The 24623-nt window shown below is 37.1% G+C and overlaps 1 protein-coding gene across 1 annotated transcript in view; it reads right to left on the minus strand.

Moving 5' to 3' along the window:
- Nucleotides 1-18121, minus strand: part of LOC113496773 — a 22642-nt gene extending 4521 nt beyond the window's left edge. The window contains exons 1-12 of the mRNA XM_026876095.1: nucleotides 18075-18121; nucleotides 7019-7174; nucleotides 5440-5577; nucleotides 5129-5291; nucleotides 4204-4438; nucleotides 3176-3522; nucleotides 2549-2716; nucleotides 1497-1646; nucleotides 927-1152; nucleotides 526-632; nucleotides 170-266; nucleotides 3-29 (exon numbers count right to left, since the gene is read on the minus strand). Coding sequence (XP_026731896.1) covers nucleotides 3-29; nucleotides 170-266; nucleotides 526-632; nucleotides 927-1152; nucleotides 1497-1646; nucleotides 2549-2716; nucleotides 3176-3522; nucleotides 4204-4438; nucleotides 5129-5291; nucleotides 5440-5577; nucleotides 7019-7140 — 1780 coding nt within the window. The 5' untranslated portion in view covers nucleotides 7141-7174; nucleotides 18075-18121. The remainder of the gene's footprint in view (nucleotides 1-2; nucleotides 30-169; nucleotides 267-525; nucleotides 633-926; nucleotides 1153-1496; nucleotides 1647-2548; nucleotides 2717-3175; nucleotides 3523-4203; nucleotides 4439-5128; nucleotides 5292-5439; nucleotides 5578-7018; nucleotides 7175-18074) is intronic.
- Between the last annotated feature and the right edge of the window lie 6502 nt (nucleotides 18122-24623).

The following is a 24623-nucleotide window of genomic DNA, read 5'->3' on the forward strand; positions in this document are numbered from 1 at the left end:
GCGGCGGCGCGGCGCGGGGGAGCTGCACACTGCGCACAACGTCATGTTACTATTGCGTTACAAACAAAGCACAGAGTAGTCAACTAATGGAGCAATACAAAAAATATTTCATTGAGTATACGCAAGACTCATGTAGTTTTCAAAGGTTAGCTTATTTTAATGAACTTACCTAGAGGATCCAGTGAATGTAGATCAGCATCAGACAACACATGAGGGTCTGTGCTTGTCCCATTCTCAACTATCTCCTTTATTACTACTGAATGTGTCTGTCAACAACATAGACCAAATGTAACGGCAGTCGGAGGCATCTCAGATACTCAATCCAAAAACGAAATATTATTATTTGATTCTTAAAGTGAAAATGCAATAAAGCATAAAAATACAGCACAAGATTTATGAATTCGCAGAATTGATGATGATGATGACTGATGTATTGAATATGTTGGAAGGTGCGATGAATGAATTGAATGGAACCTGTAACGAGTGATATGTATTGATCGCCTATTTCCATGTTGATCCGTATACCTGTATGAGCTGATTGTTGTTGTCGTTATCTGACGCGTGTCCCGACGACAGTCCATCTTCGACGATGGGCATGTGCGTCACCACTGCGCGGTTAGTATCCATTACAACTGCAGGCACACAACGAAGATGTTTATATTTGGTAGATAGATATCAAAATCCATGTTCTCAACAAGAATTATAGAATTAAAAAACTAGTGTAATAAAGAAGAGAAAAAATACGAAACCCTTTACTTATAACCTGACACGTCACGTGATCACGTCGTGGAATGTAAGATATAGAATTAGGTTTTGAAGCGACAAAATCTTCATTGAAAAAAATAAAGATCCTTTAATATAATCACTCCATTAGCTAACTAATCTGTGTGACAGTAGCGACACTGAGCATGCAGCATGCGGCATACCTTTCATCTCGGACAGCTCGTTCTCCATGAGCATGAGCGAGAGGTCGCGGTCGCTGGCGCTGTCGCTGGAGTCGGTGGAGAGCGCGAAGGGCACGTCGGGGCGCGCGAGCAGCGCGGCGGGCAGCAGCTTGTGCGGCGGCGACGCCGAGCCGCTCCACGCCGCGCCCACGCTCAGCTCGCGCACGTCCGGGGACACGTACGCCGCGCCGCCGCCGGACATGCGCACCTGCACACAGTGACCAACATAAGTACCATACTACAGAGTTCCATTCTAAATTGCCATTTCACTACACGGGTAGCAGAATGTCACATTTTAACATTTAAAATCTGACATTGAAGAAAATTATAACCTCCAAGTATTATTTCATAGTTACTATAATCTTCTCATAACTTTCGAGAAAAAATTAGACTTCAAAAAATGGTCCAATGAGTGGTTAGAATTTATTACTCATATTAAGCCCTTTCACTTTGTCACTATTTAAGAACAAGTAGTTTAAACTTTTACAATAAGTTCTAGACAATTTAGACTCTATAAGAACTACATCCATAAAAAAACTACAATGTTCGTACCTGTAGCCCCAAGAAGTTGGTGTGGTTGTGCGCGGTGTGCGGCGAGTCCAGCGTGTCGGGTACATGCGGCCAGTCCGACTCGCTGCCGCCCTCCAGACCGTTCTCCGACGGACACTCCTGCGTCTGACGCCGGAGCTCATAGTCTAGTTCCTACAAATATACATAGTTAGTATAACATAGTTAGTTTTGTGAATTTGGACCATTTCTAAGAGCATACGTCAGAGAGACTATTATAATACATCACTTTCTATTAAAAGCTTTCTAGTAAGAATTTGCTGTGCTTTATTACTTTTAGGTTCGCAAGGTAAAAACCATTTTTTTGATACGCAGCAAGTGTTTGAGAGCATTACGGTAAAGTAATTGTTCCATTTACTATTTATTCTATGTCACCTTTTACTACTCCAACCACACAAATATGAAGCTGACTCAGAAATGTGCAAACTAGGACAAGCCTTGATCACTCAAGTGGAAATATATTTTGTCTGATTTGGCAGCTATCTAAAACACAGTGCAAACTATTATAAGCATTTACCCTCCAACCCCCTAGGAAGAACGCTACAGATTGAAAACCAGATGACACAACAATTTGAGTGCAAACTAGAGCAAGCATAACGTTACCAACACTTGAGAAAAACCTTTTTAAACAGTTGAGAAATCTGTGCAACTAATACAAGCATCAACTCTTCAAACCGTGGAAGATGACATCGTAACTAAACAGTTTGAAACTCGGTTTACACTAGAGGAAGCATTAAAACGAAATACAATCACTACAAATGGGAAATCTGATCAAACGAACAGCAAGCGTAAAGAAGTCGTAAGAACATGTGGAAGACTATTAATGGGAATTCTGATCTTGGAAAGCGCAAAGAATTGTGTGAACGGCCTAGACAAGTCGTATTTCTCTGAGCCCTGACACTGAGGAATTGCTTCAATGAATCGAAGTGACACGTTAAAGTCACGTCAATTATTGAAAAGGAATGCTATTCCTACATTTTTGAAGTTTCTAATGAGATTGAATTCTAAAGCCGTGGGTCGTCAGGATCAAGCCATACCTGGAAGTTAACGACCTCATCGTTAGCGATGATCTGCGGCTGGCCCGCGTTCGTGGGACACCGGAAGAACTCCTCCAGCACCTTCCTGGTCTCGGAGAACTCGTAAAGGTAGTCGAACGCGGCCGAACTAGACGGCGGCGTCACATCCCTGCTCTCTGTCACTACCCTCTGGAATTAGAGGCGCTGTTTTTATATCTGTATTTTTGAGGCGCCACCTTAGCCGCCTGATTTTCCTAGCTCAATATGGTAATAGGGAATGAGGAAAAGATCCATTCGATTATCTAACATAAGTAAGACTTGTAGGAAGAAGAAAATTTCCCTAAAAACCTTTATGGTAGATTGTAGACGGAATATTATTGCTAATTAATTAGGGAGGATATTTTCTCTAGTCACTGACTTAAGGATAAGTCAACACACTAGCGTGAAGGAGTCGTAAAAGGTGACCAGAAAGAATAAGTGGCTAAGTTTAATATCTCGAAGAGGCAAATTAGCTCGAGCTGATAAGTAATTGAAACAACGATTAATCAAGAAATTATTATACAACACCTATGGACTAAGTCGCAAGAGTTTACAGAAGGTCCACAAAATATGGAGTGTCAATAACTAATAATACAACACTAAACTCACCTGAGGAAACCCTGGTCTTGGTGACCGGTTCGGCTTTTGTGTCCCGACGCCGTACCTTCTCGGCGAGCCCTCATACTCGGCGATAGGCAGCTCGCCAATCACCCTGGTCAGCCTGTTCTTATCCTCATCCCCCGACAACCAAACCCCTGAGGGGCTCGCGTCACTCAACCTCACATCATCCCTCGATGGGGACGAGTCACTCCCATCACTCAGTTCACTTTTATTGTTCAACACATCACTATCACCGTTTTTAATATTGTCTAAAGTTCTTTTAACACTCATATCGATCTCATCGTCACTAGCTTCTGGTTCCGTCCTCAAACCTAGAGACACAGAATTCAATATCACTGAAAATAAAAGAAAGAAAAAACAAAGTTGTATGAATAACAATGGTTAGTTGGATAGGATGGTTGTAGGTTACAATAAACATGTACACTTTTGTTATACTTTTTCGAATTTCGAGATGTTTATTCCAGGGGGTCTGAATTATTATAACTTTTAATGGACAATTTATAAAGCTAGATGACATTCAGTTTAAGAGCAAAATTGGTAATAAAGATTAACAAAAGAGTACAGCAGTAAAATATTAAAACGGGTGAAAGCAAAAGCGAAGATATTAAAGCAAAGTGAGACCTAAAAGTAATTCAAAAAAATTTGAGGATAGTGAACATTTAGGGGAACACAATCACATGAGACACAGTGATCACAAAACAGCATATTAACAGCAATTAGTATATTTAAATTAAGATACATCTACCGCACATCACCCTTTGACAGTCAACTGAAAAATGAACCTTATTGCTTTTAAATAAGAACGCTGATGTGCGGCAAAATAATCCGTAGGTTATCTTTACTCAATGAGTTAATCCCTGAACGGTTCATAACTATTAAAATTAAATCCTATTTTTGAGGACAGGTGACCAGTGGCCGATCAAATCCTGTTCTGAAGTTATCTCGACTATATATACAATCAAGTAAAGCTGTTTAACCAGCAAAGTGCAAACAATTAGTATAGATGAGACAATCACCTTTCCAGTCATCATTGTCATCAAAGACGACGACCTCGCCGTCGGCCACCACCGCTATCGGGCTACTCTTAGTGCTGACGTCATTCGTCTTGTGGGGGTCCAAGATAGGGGAACTGTTCTTGGGTATACCCATAGCACTCTCGATAATAGGGTCACGGTCACCATTCGTGTATGTTGGTGACGTATGACGTGATATCATTTTCTTAGGCTCATTGTTTATTCGGTGCAGGGATATCTGAAAAATGACAAGTTTTAATATTAGAAATGTTTTTTTCAGTGAATTTATTACTACTGGCCTGCTATGTCTCTCTAACACCAGGATCAGGCACAAGCGTTTGTGCCAGCCTATGAATGCAAAACTCCAATGAGCATCCAACGAAATTAAATTCTAAAGTTGTTTTTTTCTAAACCGGCTTGTCTTATTACTTTTAATACAACTTCCTACTTATTAAGCGCTCGCATCAAAGCGATCACACATCAATTATGGCGAAATGCCGTTTTAACCGCTTATTATAGCGGTACGACCCGTAATGGATAAATACTACTTTGAAGCTAGCAGTTCTAATCTTTTTGCCTGCATGGTTATGCAAAAACCGTCTTATTGAAGCAACCAATTACTAATTTGGTCTTTTTGGTACTAATTGTGTTGTCTGTCCACGAATGCTTGTCCTGAGTCTGGTATGTGCATTGAATGTTCGAGAAACCCCCGGGAGATGGATTCAATTCGTTACTATGGGAGTCCTTTTTTTTTTAAAGGAAATCCTGTGCTCTAATTCAAACCACTTATTATTTCCAAATGTTTTAATTAAAATCGAACTTTGATTTTAAAAGCCTATTTCTGAACCATTTTCTAAAAGCCTACTGCCTGATAGTACTGATAGGCAATGACTAGCCCACAAAACTAATTAATATCTTTAATATTCACCTCATTGCTAAGGTTATCCGCTGCGTAGTCCACTGTGTCCTTAGTGAGGGACCGCACCTTGTTCCTCAGGTTGTGTTTGTGTGTGTTGTTGTGTCGGAGCTTGCGCACCGCCTTCGTCCGGCTCTGCGAGTATAGCTCTCGACCTCCCGCGATTTCTATGATCCTGGTAACGACAAGTTCATAGTCAGTTCCATGAGACAGTCACGGCAGTCATGCAAACGAACCTCACATAAAAAAAGTATTTAGTAAGGGCTCTGCATTGTTTTCAATCTTCTCCTTATGGATTTTTACACGTTTAGTGTTTTCCATACCTTGAGTCTCTAAGTTTGTATGTGCCTCCTTTGGAGTTGAGTATAACCAGCTGGCCTTCAGTGCCTCGTTCTTCATCTGACGAGGCGTTGTTCACGTTGTTCGTGTCTCGGTCCCGACCCTCCAGGGCGGAGGTCAATCTGAAATGATTTGACGAAGTATTACATTAAATATCCAATTTAAATGTATACGTTTAAACTTGACAGCCGTGATTCGTTGTTAAGGACATATTCGTTACGTTGTATGGGTCATAGTGTACCAATTTTCGGCATGTATTGGCGACAAAAAAAAGGTTTCGGTCAACCTTCCCGTATTAGAATTCAACGTGAAACGTTTCGCAATTAACATAAACGTTCTGAGATTACATTTCTGATCAAGTAATCCTTAAAAGCAAATACCGCAATAGTTATACAGACATCGAAATACACATCCCCTAACCAAGTAATTTACCTAGAGTAATTTGCAATTGCAGTATTCAATATTATACGTAATAAAGGCCTTGTTGCAATCCAGGTCGTGGATTGTATTGTATTTACACACAAGACGCTCGCAATCAGCGGGTTTGTTCATGAAACACGATTATTATGACTTAATATAGAGGTGAATGTTTACCGAACTAATAAAGGGGTAGATAGTAACTTTTGCCCACAATAACTTGTTTACGGCTGTTGGGGACAGCTTTTGTTACTCGGGATAAAAACAGGTTAAAAGGGGCATGCACGTGTTCAGGGTTTAGTAGCTATTGTTATACTAACTTACAATTAGCATGGTTAGGTATATGAAGTACGGAGAAGATGGAAAGATGTTATAAGGAGGGCACATTGCGGTCACTCTTAAGCTTATACTTGCGATTTAGGTAAGAAATATAAAAATCCAAGAAACAAAATTCGACATTCCATTTCCAAATTAGAGCATCCAGAAAATAATACTCTAGAATCAATAGAACAGAACCTCAAAACATTTACTTACATGTTTTGTGTTCACCATACCATTCCATTTACCCTGGTTTAAGGAGACAATATTGATCGTAGTCTCTTTGTATACAACGTGCCATGCATTTAATGCTCTATAAGTTCAGTTAGTGCATTCAATAAATAAATTACTATGTAAATTAGAATTGCCTGGTCTACTCACCGGGATTCAGGCCTGACTCAATTGCTCACACATTTCGGTCCAATCTGTTTGTTTCTAGAGTAGCACTTGCTAAAGCTGCTTGATCCGCTTACCGATGCCCGAACCAGGTTTAGAATACATTACAGCTCTTTGGTACTATGAAATTACCTGTGATTTGTGTTTAGGTATAGCCACCGCTTTCCTATTTGATGTCGCCGATTCAGTTGTAAAACGAAGACTTTTCATTAGAAGTGGTATGCTTGCATGATTTGAAGCATCATTTAGAGTGTATTTATGATCAGCTCGTCATACTTGGTCTTGATTTCCTGATTGTCCAATGTAGTCTCGTTTTACCTTTCTTTGGTGAACAGCGGAATATCGAAGTCAAGGTGCTCAAAGCCTGCAGCTGCAAGTAGTAGCGGTGCTTGTGCCTGTGCAAGAGCTGTGCCGTACAAGTTGTTCCGTTACCTGTCGTGTGCGTGCTGCATGTTTTTGGGGCGGCACTTGGGGAAGAGCCGCGTGATCCGCTCACCGACGTCCGAGCCGGGCGTGGAGTCGCCCGCGCCGTCTCGGATCGCGGCCGCGCTCATGTCGCCAGCACCGCCACGGTCACGCCGCCACCGCCTCTACCGGCAATAGGTGCCGCTACGTTAGTTAATACGAACCAATGTTACAAACATTCAAGAAGATCTACTTGGGTCCAATACCAACCCTCAACGAAATTAATTCGCATACCAAATCTAAACACTTAACTGGAACTATTTCGTCGTCCCGACAGTTGTCACAATAATTTAACTACGTATATGGAATTAACAACGGACAGCGAAATATGTAATCGTTACTGATATTAAATTATTTAACAAGTTCAATCCCATCAATGATAATGAGGTTCTAGCTTCTAAAAATCTAGATACACAGGTCTCTATTGAAACTACATTTTTATCTTTAGGTACGCTTGGTGAATGTGCCCTACTAAAGAAGAACAGGAAAGGTGAAATTACCAACTACTTTATTCTATGTTAGTGGAATGAAGGATGTATTAATTGTTATAGCGACAGAGCATGCAAAATAATAACTTAGGCAAAGGGTAAGCTGTAAGCTACTTTTACTTGAGTAATTACCATGTAGGGTGTAAAACATTGTTGTATGGAACCTGTCCAAGTAAATGGAATTTACGAAAGATGCTTCTCCCCAAATCTATAAGACATTATAATGTATACCTACAATACCTTCTTTTCTTCTGACGTGTATCAATCGTGGCCACGTGCAGACTGTAGCTAGTAACCGTGATTGGCACCCGTGCCAGGCGGGATTTTATGAACAAAACAATGTAGCAAGGAAGTTGCATCTTGAAAGTGACCACGACCGAAGTCATTTGACGACATTGTTGCGAAGATTTATTATATTGGAAAGACCTATGATTTGTTTGACTCCAATAAACTTTTATCACACGACTGCATAATCTTCGTTGTTTACATAGGGTGCGCAGTCTGTCCGTCTGTCAGTCTCCACGCTATACGTATCTAAGTATCCATAATAACTAAACCTTTAACAGATGCTGTAGTCTGAAAAAAGCAATGGTTTATACGGTCACAAATTTGATAGGAGATCGTTTTTTTTATATCTAGAGACACTTTAGTATCACGGTCGGTTCTTTAAGCACAAATAGTTCTCTCGAGTATTTGAAAAATTGCTACAAAATTCTTTTCCTACCTATTACGAACATTTTAACACGGATTTTAAAAACATTTGCCGTCTTCTACGTACCTCAACTGATAGTATTTATCGTCTTATTTACATCAAGTCTAGTTTTCACCCTATCATACTAAAACTATGTTTTCGCCGACATAGTTCCACACTTCTAGAATCAGTATAAACCAGGGCAGTTTTCTGGTCGCGTGCCAACCAGTAGCGCAATGTTACTTGACCGTTAGCGGTATGTACTTATGTAAATTGAATGTGGATACGTTCTTTAATATTTTCAAAAACTGGTACCAAATATTCTTGTACTTTTTGTTTATTATATTATTAGTTAGTCAGTCTAAGAGAGAAAGGAACCAGTAGACATTCTATAGGAACAGAAACACAGAATAAGGAGAAACAGTTTTATAAGCACAATACTTAATATTTACATTGAACGACCGATTCGAGCGATAGAAATTCATACACACATGGCAAAAATACTTTTAAGAAAATCTATAACACGATATTGTCTCTCAAAAAAACGTATTGGATATCTTCCCAGCAAATACAAACTATTAATTATTTAAAATCACATTAATTAATGAATATATACAAGAGACTTGATTGAATTGGTCCATCTTCTTTGTCTTCAAACGCCCCTTGATTCAGTCAACTGTCATATTCCAACTCCAAGCTCGAATAAACAAAATCTATTCTCGATTGCAGCAGTAAATACAAAACGCATCTACGAAACATTGGGGGTTTATCAGTGTTCAGTGTTCGGCCGGGTATCGGGGGTAGGGGCCTGTGACGTGTTCGCATGGCACCGACTGTAACCGCTGCCAAACTACCAGATCGATAGGACATTAGCGGTGTGCCCGCTAAAACTGCGACTGTTGGAAAATGGTCGAACGAATTATATTTTTGTAGACATTTGTATTTGTTTTGGGCTGGTTTGAAGTATGGAAATGTTTTTGTACTTAAACCTGCTTCAGATTTGGTCAGAATTCTGCATATTTATTTACCTTAGATTATACTTTAAGTTTTCGTAAAGATGTAAAAAAAAAGAAAGTATTTTCTTCTTTTACGGTTTATTCTCACACTAATGGCTGTTAGAATCTACCGAATCTTTTTTAGGACTATACAAGAGTCTTTAAACGTGAGCTAAAGCGGTAACACCACGAGTTTATTCAACACAGGAAATAAACGAACATTATGCTGATTTGCAACTCAACAAATTCAAAATTCTGTGATGAAAGCATTTTGATTCATGCAAATCCGTATAGCCGTAATGGCGTGAAAGTTTTGAAGCCTTATTATCCGAACATAAAACTTTTACATTAATAATATGAAGTAGGAATACGAGCGTATGTAGGGATCGTAACAAGTTGAATTCCGGAAATGGTCTGTGCCTACCCCAGGGAAACTGAATGCTTTATGTATGGCGCAGGAAATTACAATATGCCGTGAATGGTAATGAGTAAGATACTATAGTTATGTTTTGTATTAGAAAGCTTTTTAATTGCACAGATTCAAGTGGAAGCAGTTCTCGCTAGCGCATTTAAACATCGTTTAGTTATAGAATTTGAATGATCTACCGAAGAACAAGCAATATTGGCTCGGAAAGAATCTGTTTAGTTTTTCTGTTTAGTGAAAAACATTTCAAAAGTATTTTTTTGTAAGCAAGGACTGTTATATATTTTATTACCTAATTATTTAAGAATTAACAAAAACCGTTATTATAGCTAAATGTTTTTAAAACTACTTCAATGAACATCAGGCAAGCGAGAACAGAGTTCCACAAGCCGAAACATAAACCACAGAGTTTGTTCTGCTTATATAAATATTTGAAGCTTCTCATAAATGCACACAGTTATGAGAACAATACTTTGGCACAGATGCCTGATGTCTTCGGCAAACGTTCGTACGAAACATTTTCTGCAGCACCAGACATATAACTCAGCTTATGCTAGTTTTATGGAATATATTTTGCCATATGAACGTAACGAGGTTTCGCGGGTTTTATGGCTCGACTCTAGGGTTGCCTAATCTGTTAATTCAGTAAGCTTAACTCTGCGAAAAAGAGGCTGTGTTTCTACAAAAGTATTTCTGTTTATTTATATCTCACTGTTTAGGTATTTATAAGTATGTACCTGTAGAAAAACCTTGGGTTAAGGAAATTGTCATGTAAGTTTTATTCAACTGAGGTCATGCGCCAAATAGAGGTTATTTATCAACGAAGTATTAACAAAACAAAACTTTCAGGTAGGGTTGATCCTAATTATATAATCGACGTGTAAAGTTATCATTTGCAAAGTTTGACAACCCTAGCCCCAATAAGGTTGGGTCTGACGCTGTGCGGGTTCATACCAAAATGTTTTTATTGCGTTGGACGATACATGAGCTGTCACAGCGTGTCTTTTTTGTTGCTCCAGCATAATGTAGGGAAATCGGCTTACTTTGCCCCCGGGGCCCACAGCTGTCTGTTTCCAAACAGAATAGGTTGAATGTGTTTTACTTTATGTGCAGTTTTAGTGCAGCTCTTTGAAAGTTTGGACGAGAGTCTTTTGAGAAGTATTTTGCAATGCTTTGTGGTTTGGAAAGAGGGCAGAAGAAACGAGAACACGAGCCACGGCTATGATGTCAAAGGGAAAATACCAGAATTTTAGTATTAACAAACGGTAGAGTATATCTTAGTTGTGGCCATTGCCGTTTAAGTAACTTATAAAACCTATGTGGCAGATAAATAAATATTCCTGTATTTCCCTAACTTATCCCCCATCTACAAAATGTAACATAACTCGTACCTATCTTCGGCCACAAGTTTTAAAATCGAAAATTATTAGCTACTTTTACATACTAGATTTACAAGCACAAATGTAGTATCATTATATTTATTGTCAAAAGTATCTAAAAGGCATCGCATAAAACTAGCAATAAAATTGTCATCAAGGCGAATTTTACTACCAGGGAAACCCAACGAAATGCAGGGTGTTAAAAGATAAATAAATAAATGGCTCTTAAAATATCAAAGTACGTTCAATGCTCTTAGCATTAAGCTTCAAACTGAGTCCCAGTAACATTTACTGAAGAACATAAAAATCGTTGAAGTTAGTTCATTATTAACAAAATGGGACCATTCCCCGTCGCTCAATTTATGCAAAATAGAGTTCTGAAACCTAGAAATTGTAGTGTTTATATTAAAATTTATTTTGTAGGAACTTATAAATGTGAAATGAAAACAGCGGTAAAAATGGGCTATTTTATAAGAAACATTTAGTTTGATATTTAAAATTGTTACTGCACTTACTCCATGCAAAAAGTTCAGTTTCTGTTAGTACATTTATGAAGAGAGGAATAAATCTCATGTTTCTTAAATACACTTATTACTAAAATTATTAAGTACGTGTGACAAAATGTGTTGAACACGCATGTTTATTAAAGCCCTGTTGTGCGTAGGACGGTGTGCAAACCGTCTTCTTGCATCTTCAAAGTGAAAGAAAGTCAAATGTTTTGGCGAAGGTTGTTATTTATTTCTATAGCGTAATCTATACTACAGCGTGGCATTAAACCAGAATTACAGCATTTTTTGTTATTACTAGATTAAAGGCCGGTTGATAATTCATATATTTATTAATATTTTCTTTCATTTGGTACATCATTGCAGTTGGTTTATATGAAAAGCTAATTTTACTTCTTGTCTTTCTCGCTTAGCTGCAAAACTGCAAATGTCCCTGACACTTGCTTCAGTAAGGGCAGTAAGAAATTATTAAATATCCCGTAAGGAAAACGAAATCACTGCTTTTAAAGCAAATGGAATCAACGTAATTTACATTTTAGAATTCCAACCCTTCCATTGTATTCAAAATGGAACGTTTTAAGTGTTAGTTCAATCGAAATTAAAACTTAAATTTGAGGGGAGAAGATATAATTTCGTGTAATGTCTTCTAATTGGTGAGAGGGAGAGTGGCCCGAGTGACATGCCTTTTGGCTAGACGTCAGTACAGTTCGCCAATTAGCAAGTCTCTCACGGGGCTCGACTTATATTTAATGAATTTCGCAAAGAATGGAACACTCCAGTCCAGGCGTTAATTAAAATCCCATTTATAGAATAGGCGGTGAGGGCGACACTCAAGTGGCGCTCATTCATCTGTCACACGGAAACAAAAATTGACTATAATAGCATTCACAGTTCACACCAAGTTTCTGCAAATGAAATTTGGTTTGATATACGCTTTAATGTCTTTTTAATTAAAGCGTTATTTTTGCGAGGATGTGCAATTTATCTTCGTTGCCAAAAACGCAGCCACTATTTATAGAATTATCTGTACAGCATATTATGGAGCAGTATATGGTACAGGCCGAAAAGAGTGGGTGTTTACTGCGGATGACAGATGTGGTATTCAATACAGACAATGGAACACCTGCTGTAATGCCCGGATGCCCTTTCTCTGGAACAAGTACGAATATTGTCCTGCAAGGCACGGAATGGCACTCATATAAAGTCAGGATTGAAATCACGTTGACATGTTATTTAATGAAATCATAATAAAAAAAAAACACAACTTTATTTAACCTGTATTAGGGTCACATTCAACCTCTTTTCTGGTAAGAATTTAGTATCTTAGTTACGACAGCTAAAAACAAAGTACACGATAAAGACGCCAGTTTTAAATATGCATCGCCCGAGTCTTTCGTAATATAAATCATGCATTTCCTCGTCCTACTTCCGTACGTTTTCAATACAAAATTCATACTAGACATCCACCGACACATTTTACAGGAAACGACTTTTACTACTACGAATAGCTTGGCATGCAATAACATAAATAAATAGTTGCTTATTGCGAACAACAAACGTACAGGCTTACTAACACGATGCGGTTTTTTCGAAGTCTTTACTCTAGGTCAATGTTTCTCTATTAGCTATATATTTTTACAGGATATAATTTATGAAAGCAATTTTTTCTGACAATTTAATCCGACCATAATACATTTTCAACAAAAAAAAATACAACCAATTAAAAATAAAAGCTTGCTTAATTAAAAGCAAGCTAAGCCAAACTTGATGAAATTTGGACAGCTATTTCAGGTTAAATCCGATCAACAAAATCTACGTATAAATTTCGAAGTTATGAGGTAAAAGGACACAAATAAAATACAGTTGAAGGAGAACCTCCTTTTTTAAGTCTGTTGAAAACCCACAATTTAAACGACTCAAGAAGTTAATTTCTAAGTCCATCAACTTCTATTCCTTATGACGTTAAAACTAACATATTAATATAGTGTTCGTAATATTAAAATTGTTTTATAATTTAACAGAAGCATGTTACGGATTTCTTGCTATCATCTGACATTGCTATCGAGAAGTTCGATAAAAACCAAGTATAAAATGAATTTTTCGTTCAGGATTTTTTGTCGGACATCGTCTGTACGTGGACGGCGACCAATACGTCCTCTTGTAAAGCTGAAATGTATCGAGTTTCTTTTTTAAAATCGTTCGACTTGTGAACGTGTTCATGCTTTTTTTATCAACGTGTGACGTGACTATTTGAACAACGGAGTCATTAAGCGCTTTGCCACTTTGACTGTACGGGTACCTGTATAGGTAACAAAGTGTTTATCTTTCTAATTATGATGCGTTCGAATGTCAAAGTTTAGGAGTCGGGTTAAGGTTTTTATTTTTAAACGTGTCCTAACAATATTAATGGACCTGAAGTTACAAAATGTCGTTGCATAAGTATCGTTATTATTAGCAGGTAAATTTCTTTCATCTTTTGTTCTGAAAGCTTTGACTGTTCGTAACTTGTATGTACTAAAGCAAAAAAAGCACTCATGCAGCACATGAATTTTCATGTTACAGTGTAACAATTCTACCAAATAATCAAATGTCCTGAAAAGGCTGAACCGTAAAAGTACGAAGTTAATTTATTGACAAAGCATCGAGGTCATATGCCCGTGGAGTCGACATTTAAAAGTCGTAAACTAAAGGTCAGCCGTTGTGAAGGAGTCGAGTCGATAGACCCTTGTGTGGAGCACGGCTACTGTTAGGTTTATACGAAAAAGGTTATTTAGCCCTGTGTTGTAATAGTGATGGAGTTCTAGTCGACACGTGATTCAGTCAACGCTGACTATTTGCTGAATTCATCAGTAGTCTCTTTCAATAGCAACTTGTTATAGATAGTAAGCTTTCAGCGGTAATCGAAGTGTAAAAAATACAGAAAGAGAGTTAATTTTATGGCGACAAAGTCGCATAAAATGCAAAACAAAACTGAAAATCGGACTGGCATTACCTTGTAGAATACGGCAAAATAAAAATAACGGAGATGAGCACTGAAACATCAAAGCAACTTTGAAATACCATGCAAAAGGTTTAAAGATTTTTCATACAGTTATAATTAACAACATTGGATAGGTCTTTTTAATATTCCTTTTACCTTACAAAAAGTAGGGAGCGAAGTGCTTATTATACTGAACCAGGTGTCGATCAAATGAATAAATAATGGCGGTCAATAGACGGAATACTTTATGCCGATGTGTTACATGACGCATGGTGAGTATGTTGGTGATGTTTTTAACCAGTGGGAAAATTATGTGCAATAGGAATTATTTCCTAATTTCTTGAATATTAGTGTTTTGTACCAATGCATGGTGAACTTTTTGCTGCATTATAATATTCTTTTCTTTTGTACACCATTTATAAGTGTATCGGAGTGTATCCCGTACCTACTTATGTACTTACTAAAGTCGATAAGTTCACACATATCACTCACAAACAATAAAAAAGGGTTTCAGAGACTTGGCTTTCGTTCTGAAAATTACAATAGAAAGCAAACATGTTTGGATTTTGTCTACGCATAAGTAAGTAGCAGTCATTAATATTTCACAATGGTAAGGTCATCACTCTTCACTACTACCATTACAGACATGTATTGAAAGGCGATAATTCAAAACTTTTTTTGGTGCTATTATTTACTCAGAACCACAGAATTTTCTCTTGTGAACTTAGAAAATGGACGACGGAATGTAATGGAAAACATCCATGTACCTACCCGGGGTCAAAAACATTGTCTGTACTGAAACATGTAGTGGTAATACGAGGTGTTTCCATTCGGAAGTCGTAAAACGAGTTAAACACCACCCCTTCCTGCGGTTAGTTTGTACGACGTGGGGGTCATACTAGATCCAAGTGGGTTGTTCCAGTAAATCGAGTTTACAACTTTGAAAAACCTCTTGTACATTGTAGAGGTGCAATTCCTTGAAGGACCACTTAACCTTTCGTTAAATAGTGGGTGTTGTGTTCAATCAATACTCTAAGGTTCATTTTAAGAGTTTCGTACCAAAACGGTGAATATGGAACGTTATTAGGTACGTATATAATATTCGTACGTCTGTCACTGTATCTCATGACTGGCTCTGTATCCCATGATTTGTTAGACAGTAGAAATTTTCCAGGATGTAATTAAAACTTTAATTGACCAGTTTTTTTAGACAATTCGTTTTTTTATGGCTATTTGTACTAAACCCTGTCCTGAGTGTCCTGAGCTAAACTAACTCTTGACCAGAATTTTTCTATTCAATTTTTCTGTTATATGTATTGCCACATTTATTTGCTACCTCAGTTTGGTTTTGTTTGTGCAAATGGCAATGTTTTATAGCTTTGATTACCCTCACAAAGGTAAAGAGAATGAGCTGAATAATGCAAAACATGAAGCGCTGAATGCAAAGCTTCATGTGTAGTATTTAGGGTGTGAGAATTTTAAATTGAGTTTACATTAGGTACAGCATCGAAGTAAGACATAACAAATTTCGAATAAGACTGTGTAGTAGTTCTCTTTCTCTGAGTGTATGTTTAAACCAGAACATATGTCATAAAACTAAAAACATCAATCAACAAGTTCCATGTAATTAAACTTCGAAACAAAAAACCTATAAAACAAATTCTTTTACTCTAATCAAGTCGTAAACACGGGAAAGTGCCAAAGAACTCAATGGGTCCAACAAGGAGGTCCAAACTCCCAAAATAAAGGAAAACGAACTGGGGAACGGATCAAACAAGTTTGTTGTTCAGTTTTCTCAGTGTTAACACGGCCTACAAGGCAACCCTTCTAAGGGAACGATATCCAACGTTTTCCAAATTATAATTACCCTCGAAACACAAAGTAAATTTTTAAGCAAGCCTGCTAATATTTATGGTAATTGTTTCTTTTTTAGCGGTCGGTTTGGGTGTTTCTTGGGTAAAGTCCTAAACATACTTAAATGTCGGTGTGTTAGTAAATATTATGATGGAGTTAATTACATCAGGAGCTCGTGGCTAAACTACAACTGCCAAGTTGATCGACAGGCTGAGCTACATTTGTTACGGTCGATCCGTGGATAGGTGACCATGCATCCATGTCATATCGAGTTCCTCGGAGTTTCGGAAGGCACGTTATCTGTGAAGAAGCCAGAAAGTCGGACAAAGAGTTTGATTCAGGGGTATTGACCAGGGTGAGGTCAGCTTGGCAGTCACTCCCTGTAAAAAGCTGTTGCCTAGCTGCATCCTGTTAAACTGGAAACTGGCCCGAACATACTTGGGAAAAGGCTAGGATTATGGTGTAAGTAAGCACTTAAAACATTTTCATGCCGACTAATGATTTCAAACCAGAAGCAAAACAGCATTGCCCGTCAGCATAGAACACAAGTATTGCCTTCAGTAATATTGTATATTTTTGTATGTTCAAGGCCCATACAATTTGCATCTATGAAACTGTATGTATCCTGGCCTAATTATATAGCAGCATTTATACTGACTTGTCAATTGAAAATTTAATTAATCAAGTATGTGTGTCGTATGTCCATCGATATCCGAAATAAATGATCACATTGAACTTGTGTAATTTGGGACTTTAATCAACTCCAACATGACACTATTTCGAAATCATTTATGAAATGAACAAAGTAAATAATAAACTGCATACGCCGAAATAGTCATTAACAGAGCTAATTAATGTTTATAATTCAGTTTTGATTGACTAAGTTCATTTAATAATTTAACTTCAATATTTTGGTTAAAATACAATTATTATTTTCAGGACAGTGCTGTCGATATACATTTTCAACATACATTACAGTCGTAATAAAACAAAGGGCCTTATTTCCTTCATTGAATATATTCCTTTAAATTTACAAATATTCGCCTAGTTTTCTCGCCATTTATGTTTAAATTGGTGAAATGCCACGACATTAAAAAAAGCACTCGAATATGTTATCTGTGTTACGTTCTCTGTCGAATGTTCCGTGGCTTGTGTGAATGCTAATGTTTCACCTCATTAGTGCAGCAAAAAGGTTTTATTGCCACATTTCTATGGAATCAAGCCTCGTGCCTCTGGCGTCAAGCTTTCCGCATTTCGTGGTAAAAATGTCGCTGTCAACATATTTTTCAAACTATTCTACAAACAAGCAGTGTATGTTTAAATAATAAGAGGGAATTTAGGAAAAGGAATTTCAGGACCGCATAGAAAATATACAAAGCTAATACGTTCCTTCTTTAACAGTAATAATTAATTAACTTACTAATCAATCTTTCATAATGAACTAAATTCTAGTTTATACTTACTAAACTTCTCGCATGCTTTAATAAAGACTATAAAATTGCATCTATCTTTTAATTGTATTAAACTGTGCGAGCACTATTAATTAAAAACAGAACAAACAGACAGAACTAATTGAAACAGGAGAAAATTACAATAAATATTGTTTGAGTCCATCTACAATAGTTTATATTCTATGTATTATTAAAATGATTAATTAATAATTCTACAAGAACTTTAATACAATAGGTTTTGCAGCATACTCTTACCTTTCCTCATAATTGTATCGTCGTTATTCCTGGAACAAAATAATGAATATTAATAACGTACAATTTGCAAACAAACAAATAAGTTGAATAAATTGTTTTCAGATGTCATTTCGCAAGTCTAAGGCTGGTTGCACACCTGCGTCCGGACGGGGCCAGCATGTAACTGGCCCCGAAAATAAACATATTGAACTGACATTTCAAAAACACATCACTTTTCGGAAAGGACACACATTTTGTAGATTTATATTCACTTATGTGGCATTGTCTACGCCTTCTCTGAACGAGTAGCGCTCGTAGTGCTTTGACAAATGATACAGTTGAGGTGTACCGCTGTAGGTACGGGCTCAACCTAGCGTCGCCTCTCTCCGTTCCACGAACTGGTGTTATCAGGTCGAATTCGTTATGGTATGTGGAACCAGCCTTAATCTTCTAGGAAACGAAATTCGATTAAAACGTATGACATGAGCTTACGACAAAAGCGAGGTATGTACGGAATTACTTTTCATTTATGATATCCTTGTCATTATGTCAAAAAGTTACATTATTTCTCACGACGCGCCTAAGGTATTTTAATAAAAAATTCACTTATTAGGTCCAATAAAGTAAGGAATTTTACGAAGAGATATAATTTTAGGAAAAAAATATCTATTTCGTATTATTTTATGTAGATATAACAGAGAATATTAAAAATAAGAGAAGACTATTCTGTGATGTTATAAAGTAGAAAAATTTATAGAAATATTTTTACACACACTTTTTGTTCTTATAATTGTAATAGGTATTTTTCTCTATACATATATAAGTTTGAATTAAAGTTTGTCCCATTTTATTTTCAATCGCTAGCCATTTTCACCCCAAAGCAAGATCTCCGCTTTAAATGAGATGCAAATTTAGCGTCTAGTGGCCTAGAGGATATTGAAAGCGCTGAAGTAGCACTGTAAAAGGCTTTGTGCGCCGCGTTTACGTTACAAGTGCTTTAGTGCAACATTCCCTTATAGAAATTCAGTTTTGATACATCTGGGTTAAGTGTCAAGTCGTTAGCCAGAATATATTTATCGAAGGATATATTAGAAGCAGGGAAGAAATAGAAGAGCATGAAGGTAGCACAGACCAACCAAGTTAATACAAAACAAATGAAAAACGTGGTTAAATACGATAAAATCAATAAACATATTCAATACAACACAAAAGTTTTGATAGAAGTGAAGCTTCACTGTCTACTAATTGATGAAAGAGCGAGATGTGAAATGTCACGTCTAGCTTCCACATGTTAACGCACTTGTTCTATGAGCTCATAGTTCAGGCACTGTAATTGCATTCGATTCAAATTGAATGCATAGCAATGTGTTTAGTTACAGCTCACACTGGGTGCCACAGCAGGAATTACAAAGAGAATTCCAGCGGAGGAATCAACTATGTGTTGCTCTAATACCACTAATCCGGGATCAGGCTTCCATGAGCCCAACAGCGGTGAGTGCGGTGAAATCAAAACTTTTACAGAGCACAACTGATGACCCTCTGACCCACTGACAAATATGGTGTTTTAAGCGTTAGATAAACAAGAGAATGGTATGTTCATTGATTTTTCTACAATTGATATAGGTTAACATTGAAACGGATATCAATTATTTTCATGATAGGGTCAGGCTCTATGATGAAAATGCAATGAACGTTCTGAAAGAAAGCATAACAAATGCTTATTGTTTTCTTTATCGAAACAGACTGCGGCCAAGCCGTGCTAACTGTAACTACTCCTTTGTTAAGAACCGTCTAGACGTCATCCATCTTGCTGACGTCACACTTGGCCTGTAATAAAACAGTGGCGCCAACTATCAACAAAAATAAATGTATATTAAGACGAATACTTCCCTGAAACTGTAGTGTGAGCATTTTTTATTGTACTTTAGCTAATAAAGGACTTTTTGGCCTTGTCTAAGTGACTTTAAACAGTGAAAAGGATCTTTAGATATATTTTTGCAAGCCATTTTCATGTGCCTTGTTCTCAATTCAACAAAATTACCTACATACAAATGTGGCTGAAGTAATGCATTCCAAAATTGAAGATTTAAGTCGGCCTTTAAAGAGCTAACCATTCTGTATATTTGCTTAACACTAACAAGATTATAGTAGGTCTACCTACTTACAGTTTTAATTGGGTATAATCATATCTGACCAGTAGACGCAGTGAGTCAGCAACTTTTCCTTCAGCAAATAAGTCCAGACAGTTTATGTTCACGACCCTTGCGTCTGTCCCACTTCTAAGAATTCACGCCCCTACATTGATTCTAATTACTTAGCCAACGAAACCAGTGAGTCTTATTATTATGGTTACATTTATTCCGTTACAATGGGTCTACATCTTTGTACTAGTGTCCCATAAAGCCATTGAAGCCGTCGTAGATAAATTCCCTTCGCCTTTTATATTGTATCTTAACGTGCTGATTATTATAAAAAATCTAAATGACTTTCGTTACATTTTTATACGTTAAGCATCTATATTCCTTTTTCATTTATAATAAGTATGGCTAGTATATTTTTGTATAATATAAGGTTTACATCGTTGGGAATAAATTAAGTCTGAAAACATGACTGCGCGACTGCCGACTGCAAAAAGGCTTAAAACTTTTTTGTTGCTAAGCTGTTTTGGAAGTCGTGTAAAATGACCTGTCAGACTTGACCCCTACTAAAGCTTTTCATCGCTCTTCGCCACTACAGTATTCAGGAGAAAGACATTCAATAATATAATTGTTACTTCATTAATACCCCAAGAATGTCCACAAACATAATTACACGACCAATGTTGGCCCAATGTTGCTCGGTCAAACAGAAGCAATTTCGGTCGGAGATCTGGTATAGTTTGTGGTTGTTTGTTTAGGAAATGATTGCGATCAGGTGATGCTTATGTCCACAAGATGTGGCTACTTCCCTGTAGTTGATAGCTAATGATTAGATATGGTGACCATTTGGAGGATTTTCTATAAACGGATACCGGGAAAGCAAATACAATGCAAATTAATAGACTACCTTGTTTTTCCACAAAAGGTCTCAATTATGATATCTATAAAGTAGCTTTACAAACAGCAACTAATACTTTTGTCCATGCTCGTAAAACAGTGCTTAAATCGATAGACTCTTGAAAAAAATTCAATGCACAAAAGAAAAAGAATAATTGGTACTACTCCACTGAAACCACAAGCTAACTTTAAAAGGTCCGTTAATAATATTAATGCGTAAAATTGAAGCAACTTACTGTGAATACACGGAACAATGAGCAATCTAAATAGTTTGAAAACGGCTTTTAAAGGCATAGCACATACAAAAGAGAAAAGCGATTTATCCGATGTTTCCAAACATCGAATGCAGATAAATCTATCTTGTATTTATTTTTACATCATTCCTTTGTTTTTTTCATTAAATGACGAAGGGTTACAATCCCTAAATAAACTTTTTATGAATAAACTTTTGGGTATCATTCAACCGAAACAAAACTATGAAACTTCGCTATCCACGACTCCAAAAGGCATTAGATCCACCTGTTACAAAAACTAACAAACAACTCGTCCCGTATTATAATTTACAGGCCTCTTCTACTAAACCCTGTACCTTCTTGATTTGTTGTACGACTCTCCCTGGACTTGGCAGGGGACCAAATGCATTAGGTTTCAAGTGAAAATAAGTTATATCCTGACGAAGGTTCGTGACTTATACCACGCGCCATTTTAATTCCTGGCAATAGTGCGGTATTCAACACTGGTCTGAGCTGAGCGGGTGCTTGAGAAATTTTAAATATCTGCCACTGCTCGCTTTGGGATCAGCTCTTTTAGCGGTCGGTGTCGGGTAACCGAATACTAACGTTAGTGGGTTTCGTATTGAGTAGATGTTTAAATTTGGCTTTTATTATTGGCTGTGGTACTTTATTTTTCTTTAATTGTTTGTTAAAAAAATATGAAATGTAATTGTTAGAATGGTATTTTTTGTCAAGTTAAAAAAATGACGAAAAAACTTAAAAAATGAATTGTTCCAGGGGTCTATTAAAAATCGATTATTCCCATCTTATTTAATTAAAATTAAAAACATCAAACTGAATGTTTGCAAGTTTAAGCTGCGTAATAAGGATCTAGCACGCCGGAGGGCTTTAATTCTTCAAAATTTATTTGCCTCTTGGGAGCACCGATATTAGGGGATGCTAGCCGTGGATACGGATCGATAGAGCACTGGTATACAACGAACACAAGGGTCCGGAGTACCTTCACCTAGTGATCTTTTGATGTCTGTTAACCGTACTCAAGTGGCGTTAAAATGAACATTCTTATGTTAGTCGGAAAAGTTGCGGCTCAACGTCAATCGTGGTCTGGACGTAGGTACGGAGTGATTGACCCTGACAGCTAAATGATGCTCACGAATCGGGGGTTCTTACTACGTCTTACCTAATTTTGTAGGTGTATACCTACTTGTATAGTTTTGGTAGTCGACATGGTTTTAGTAAGGTCGACTGAACTGTGTTAATGCTGTCAACGCATCATTTTAGGCCTTCTTTTCACCTGTCACAACTTTAGGTAACTACTTTTTTCAGGATGTGCTTTGAAATGTTTTGGTAAAGCAACCTACTCGTCCGCTGTTTTTTTTTTATTTCAATTGTAATCTTTCGAAACAAAACGAATGGGTTCGCGACCAGTCTGACCGCGAATATTGTGCGGTGCGTCCTGTGGCCGGCTTCTTGGTACATACACGTGCATGTTCAACAACAATGTTACACGTATTGCCGCATATTGGCTTCCTCGTATATTGGTTGTTAGCGGTCTGCCTGGACGGAAATTACGTGGAAGTGCATAATTTCGCCCCTGTGTATTGTTCCGCTGGTAAGCTTATGCGGTTATCAGACCGTTTCAATAGTGTTGTGACGTAATAACACCTCGGGGATGGCTTTGTGTGGAATAAAGGTGATAGCTAGTGATTCCCGTCATTAAGCGTCCGAAACATGAGGTTAATGACCAGTTTTCGTTGCTAAACCTTACCTACAATATCGCAATATTTTACTTGTAGCTCCCTCTCTCTTGTATTCAATACAAGCTGTCCCTCGCGAATTAGAAATGAAAATAGCCTTTGTGTTAATCCAAAGTGTTAGATAGGTGATACCTCCGTACTAAGTTTCAATAAAACCGTTCTAGCCGTTTAAGCGTAAATAGACATTTATAATATTAGTGTGAAAACACTGCTCAAAATGTAGTTTTATTATTTGTAGTAAGGCAAGATACACCACTCAATTTTACTCGTCGTTTTAGAGGTTCAAGCGCTCTTTGCACTTTGCACAACATTCAGGTAGGTATTTGTCAAAGTAATACAAATCACGGTGACTGCAGACACTCTCCAAACATCCAGCCAGACTTGCTGTAGCCAGTTCGCTTTGTAATTAGATTCTAGCTCAGGTGGCAGCCGGGAAATCACTCTAAATTCAAGTAGGTACATTTGAAGAGGATTTACTTTCGATGTAGTTTGTATTAGTTTGCTTTGTAAACCTATGTAAATTTACTTTAAAATTAATGTTATTTTTCATCTGTACTTTTTTTGTTATCTTAGTTCTGAAAGTTGTCATTTTGATTGATTTTTTTTTTGCTTTCCTCTGTTTCACATTAGATCTTTACTACTTACTAAGAGGTTGTTAGTGCACTATTACCTAAACAACATTTTTCATTGTCTTTGTAACAGGACAGCAAATTCATGACAAAAAAGGGCATTACATCAATATTCCATAAAAGGCACTTGTATGATATTACACACTCCTCACGTAAATCCAGCGAACAAACCGATGAATATTGCATCGCTCTCATTCCGTACTTCAAACAAGCACAATCCTATTGTATCATAAATAAGTCTCCTGAATAAAATGTAAGATTGAACAAATATTGATGGGGTAAGTTAAGGCGCATTTAGACGATGCAAGAAATATCAAGCAAGGTGAGGCGCATATTATAGCGGAGCTGCGAGGCTTAGGTTTTAAAAGTGATATAATTTATTTATTGTCATTTTACTTTTTTCCGCATCACATTTTTTTGTTCCTGCCCAGTTATGAACTGAATAATGTGGTCGTTTATGCACCTTACATGCATGTCCTTAGGTAATCTCTGTTGACGATATTTCTTGCCTCGTCTAAATCGCCCTTAAGTCTACTGAATATAGTGTAAGCTAGAAAATGTATGGTATGAGTTACAAAGTGACTAGTCTAGGCTGTTGACTGTCCTAATAAAATACTTATGAGCGAATCAATACGCAGTTATAGGTTTCTTTAATATCGGATAGTGTTGTATTGTTACATTACCGTTTTAAGAAGAGAACGATTTTCCTTTGTTTCTTTTCTTTGTTCTATTGTAAGGTATAATGTAATACTTGAAACAGAATTTAAACATTTCAAAGATAAGTGTTTTTTCGCAGATCGGCAAGCGATTACTTAACTTTTTTCTATTGGTACCAAAAAGGTTTTAAAAGGGTTTCGATTTAAATCTTTTATATTCTACTTAATATTACCTTTAGGGTTTGTCTTTTTATATCGTT

This window comes from Trichoplusia ni, chromosome 8, assembly GCF_003590095.1.
Source record: "Trichoplusia ni isolate ovarian cell line Hi5 chromosome 8, tn1, whole genome shotgun sequence".
NCBI classification, from domain to species: Eukaryota; Metazoa; Arthropoda; class Insecta; order Lepidoptera; family Noctuidae; genus Trichoplusia; species Trichoplusia ni.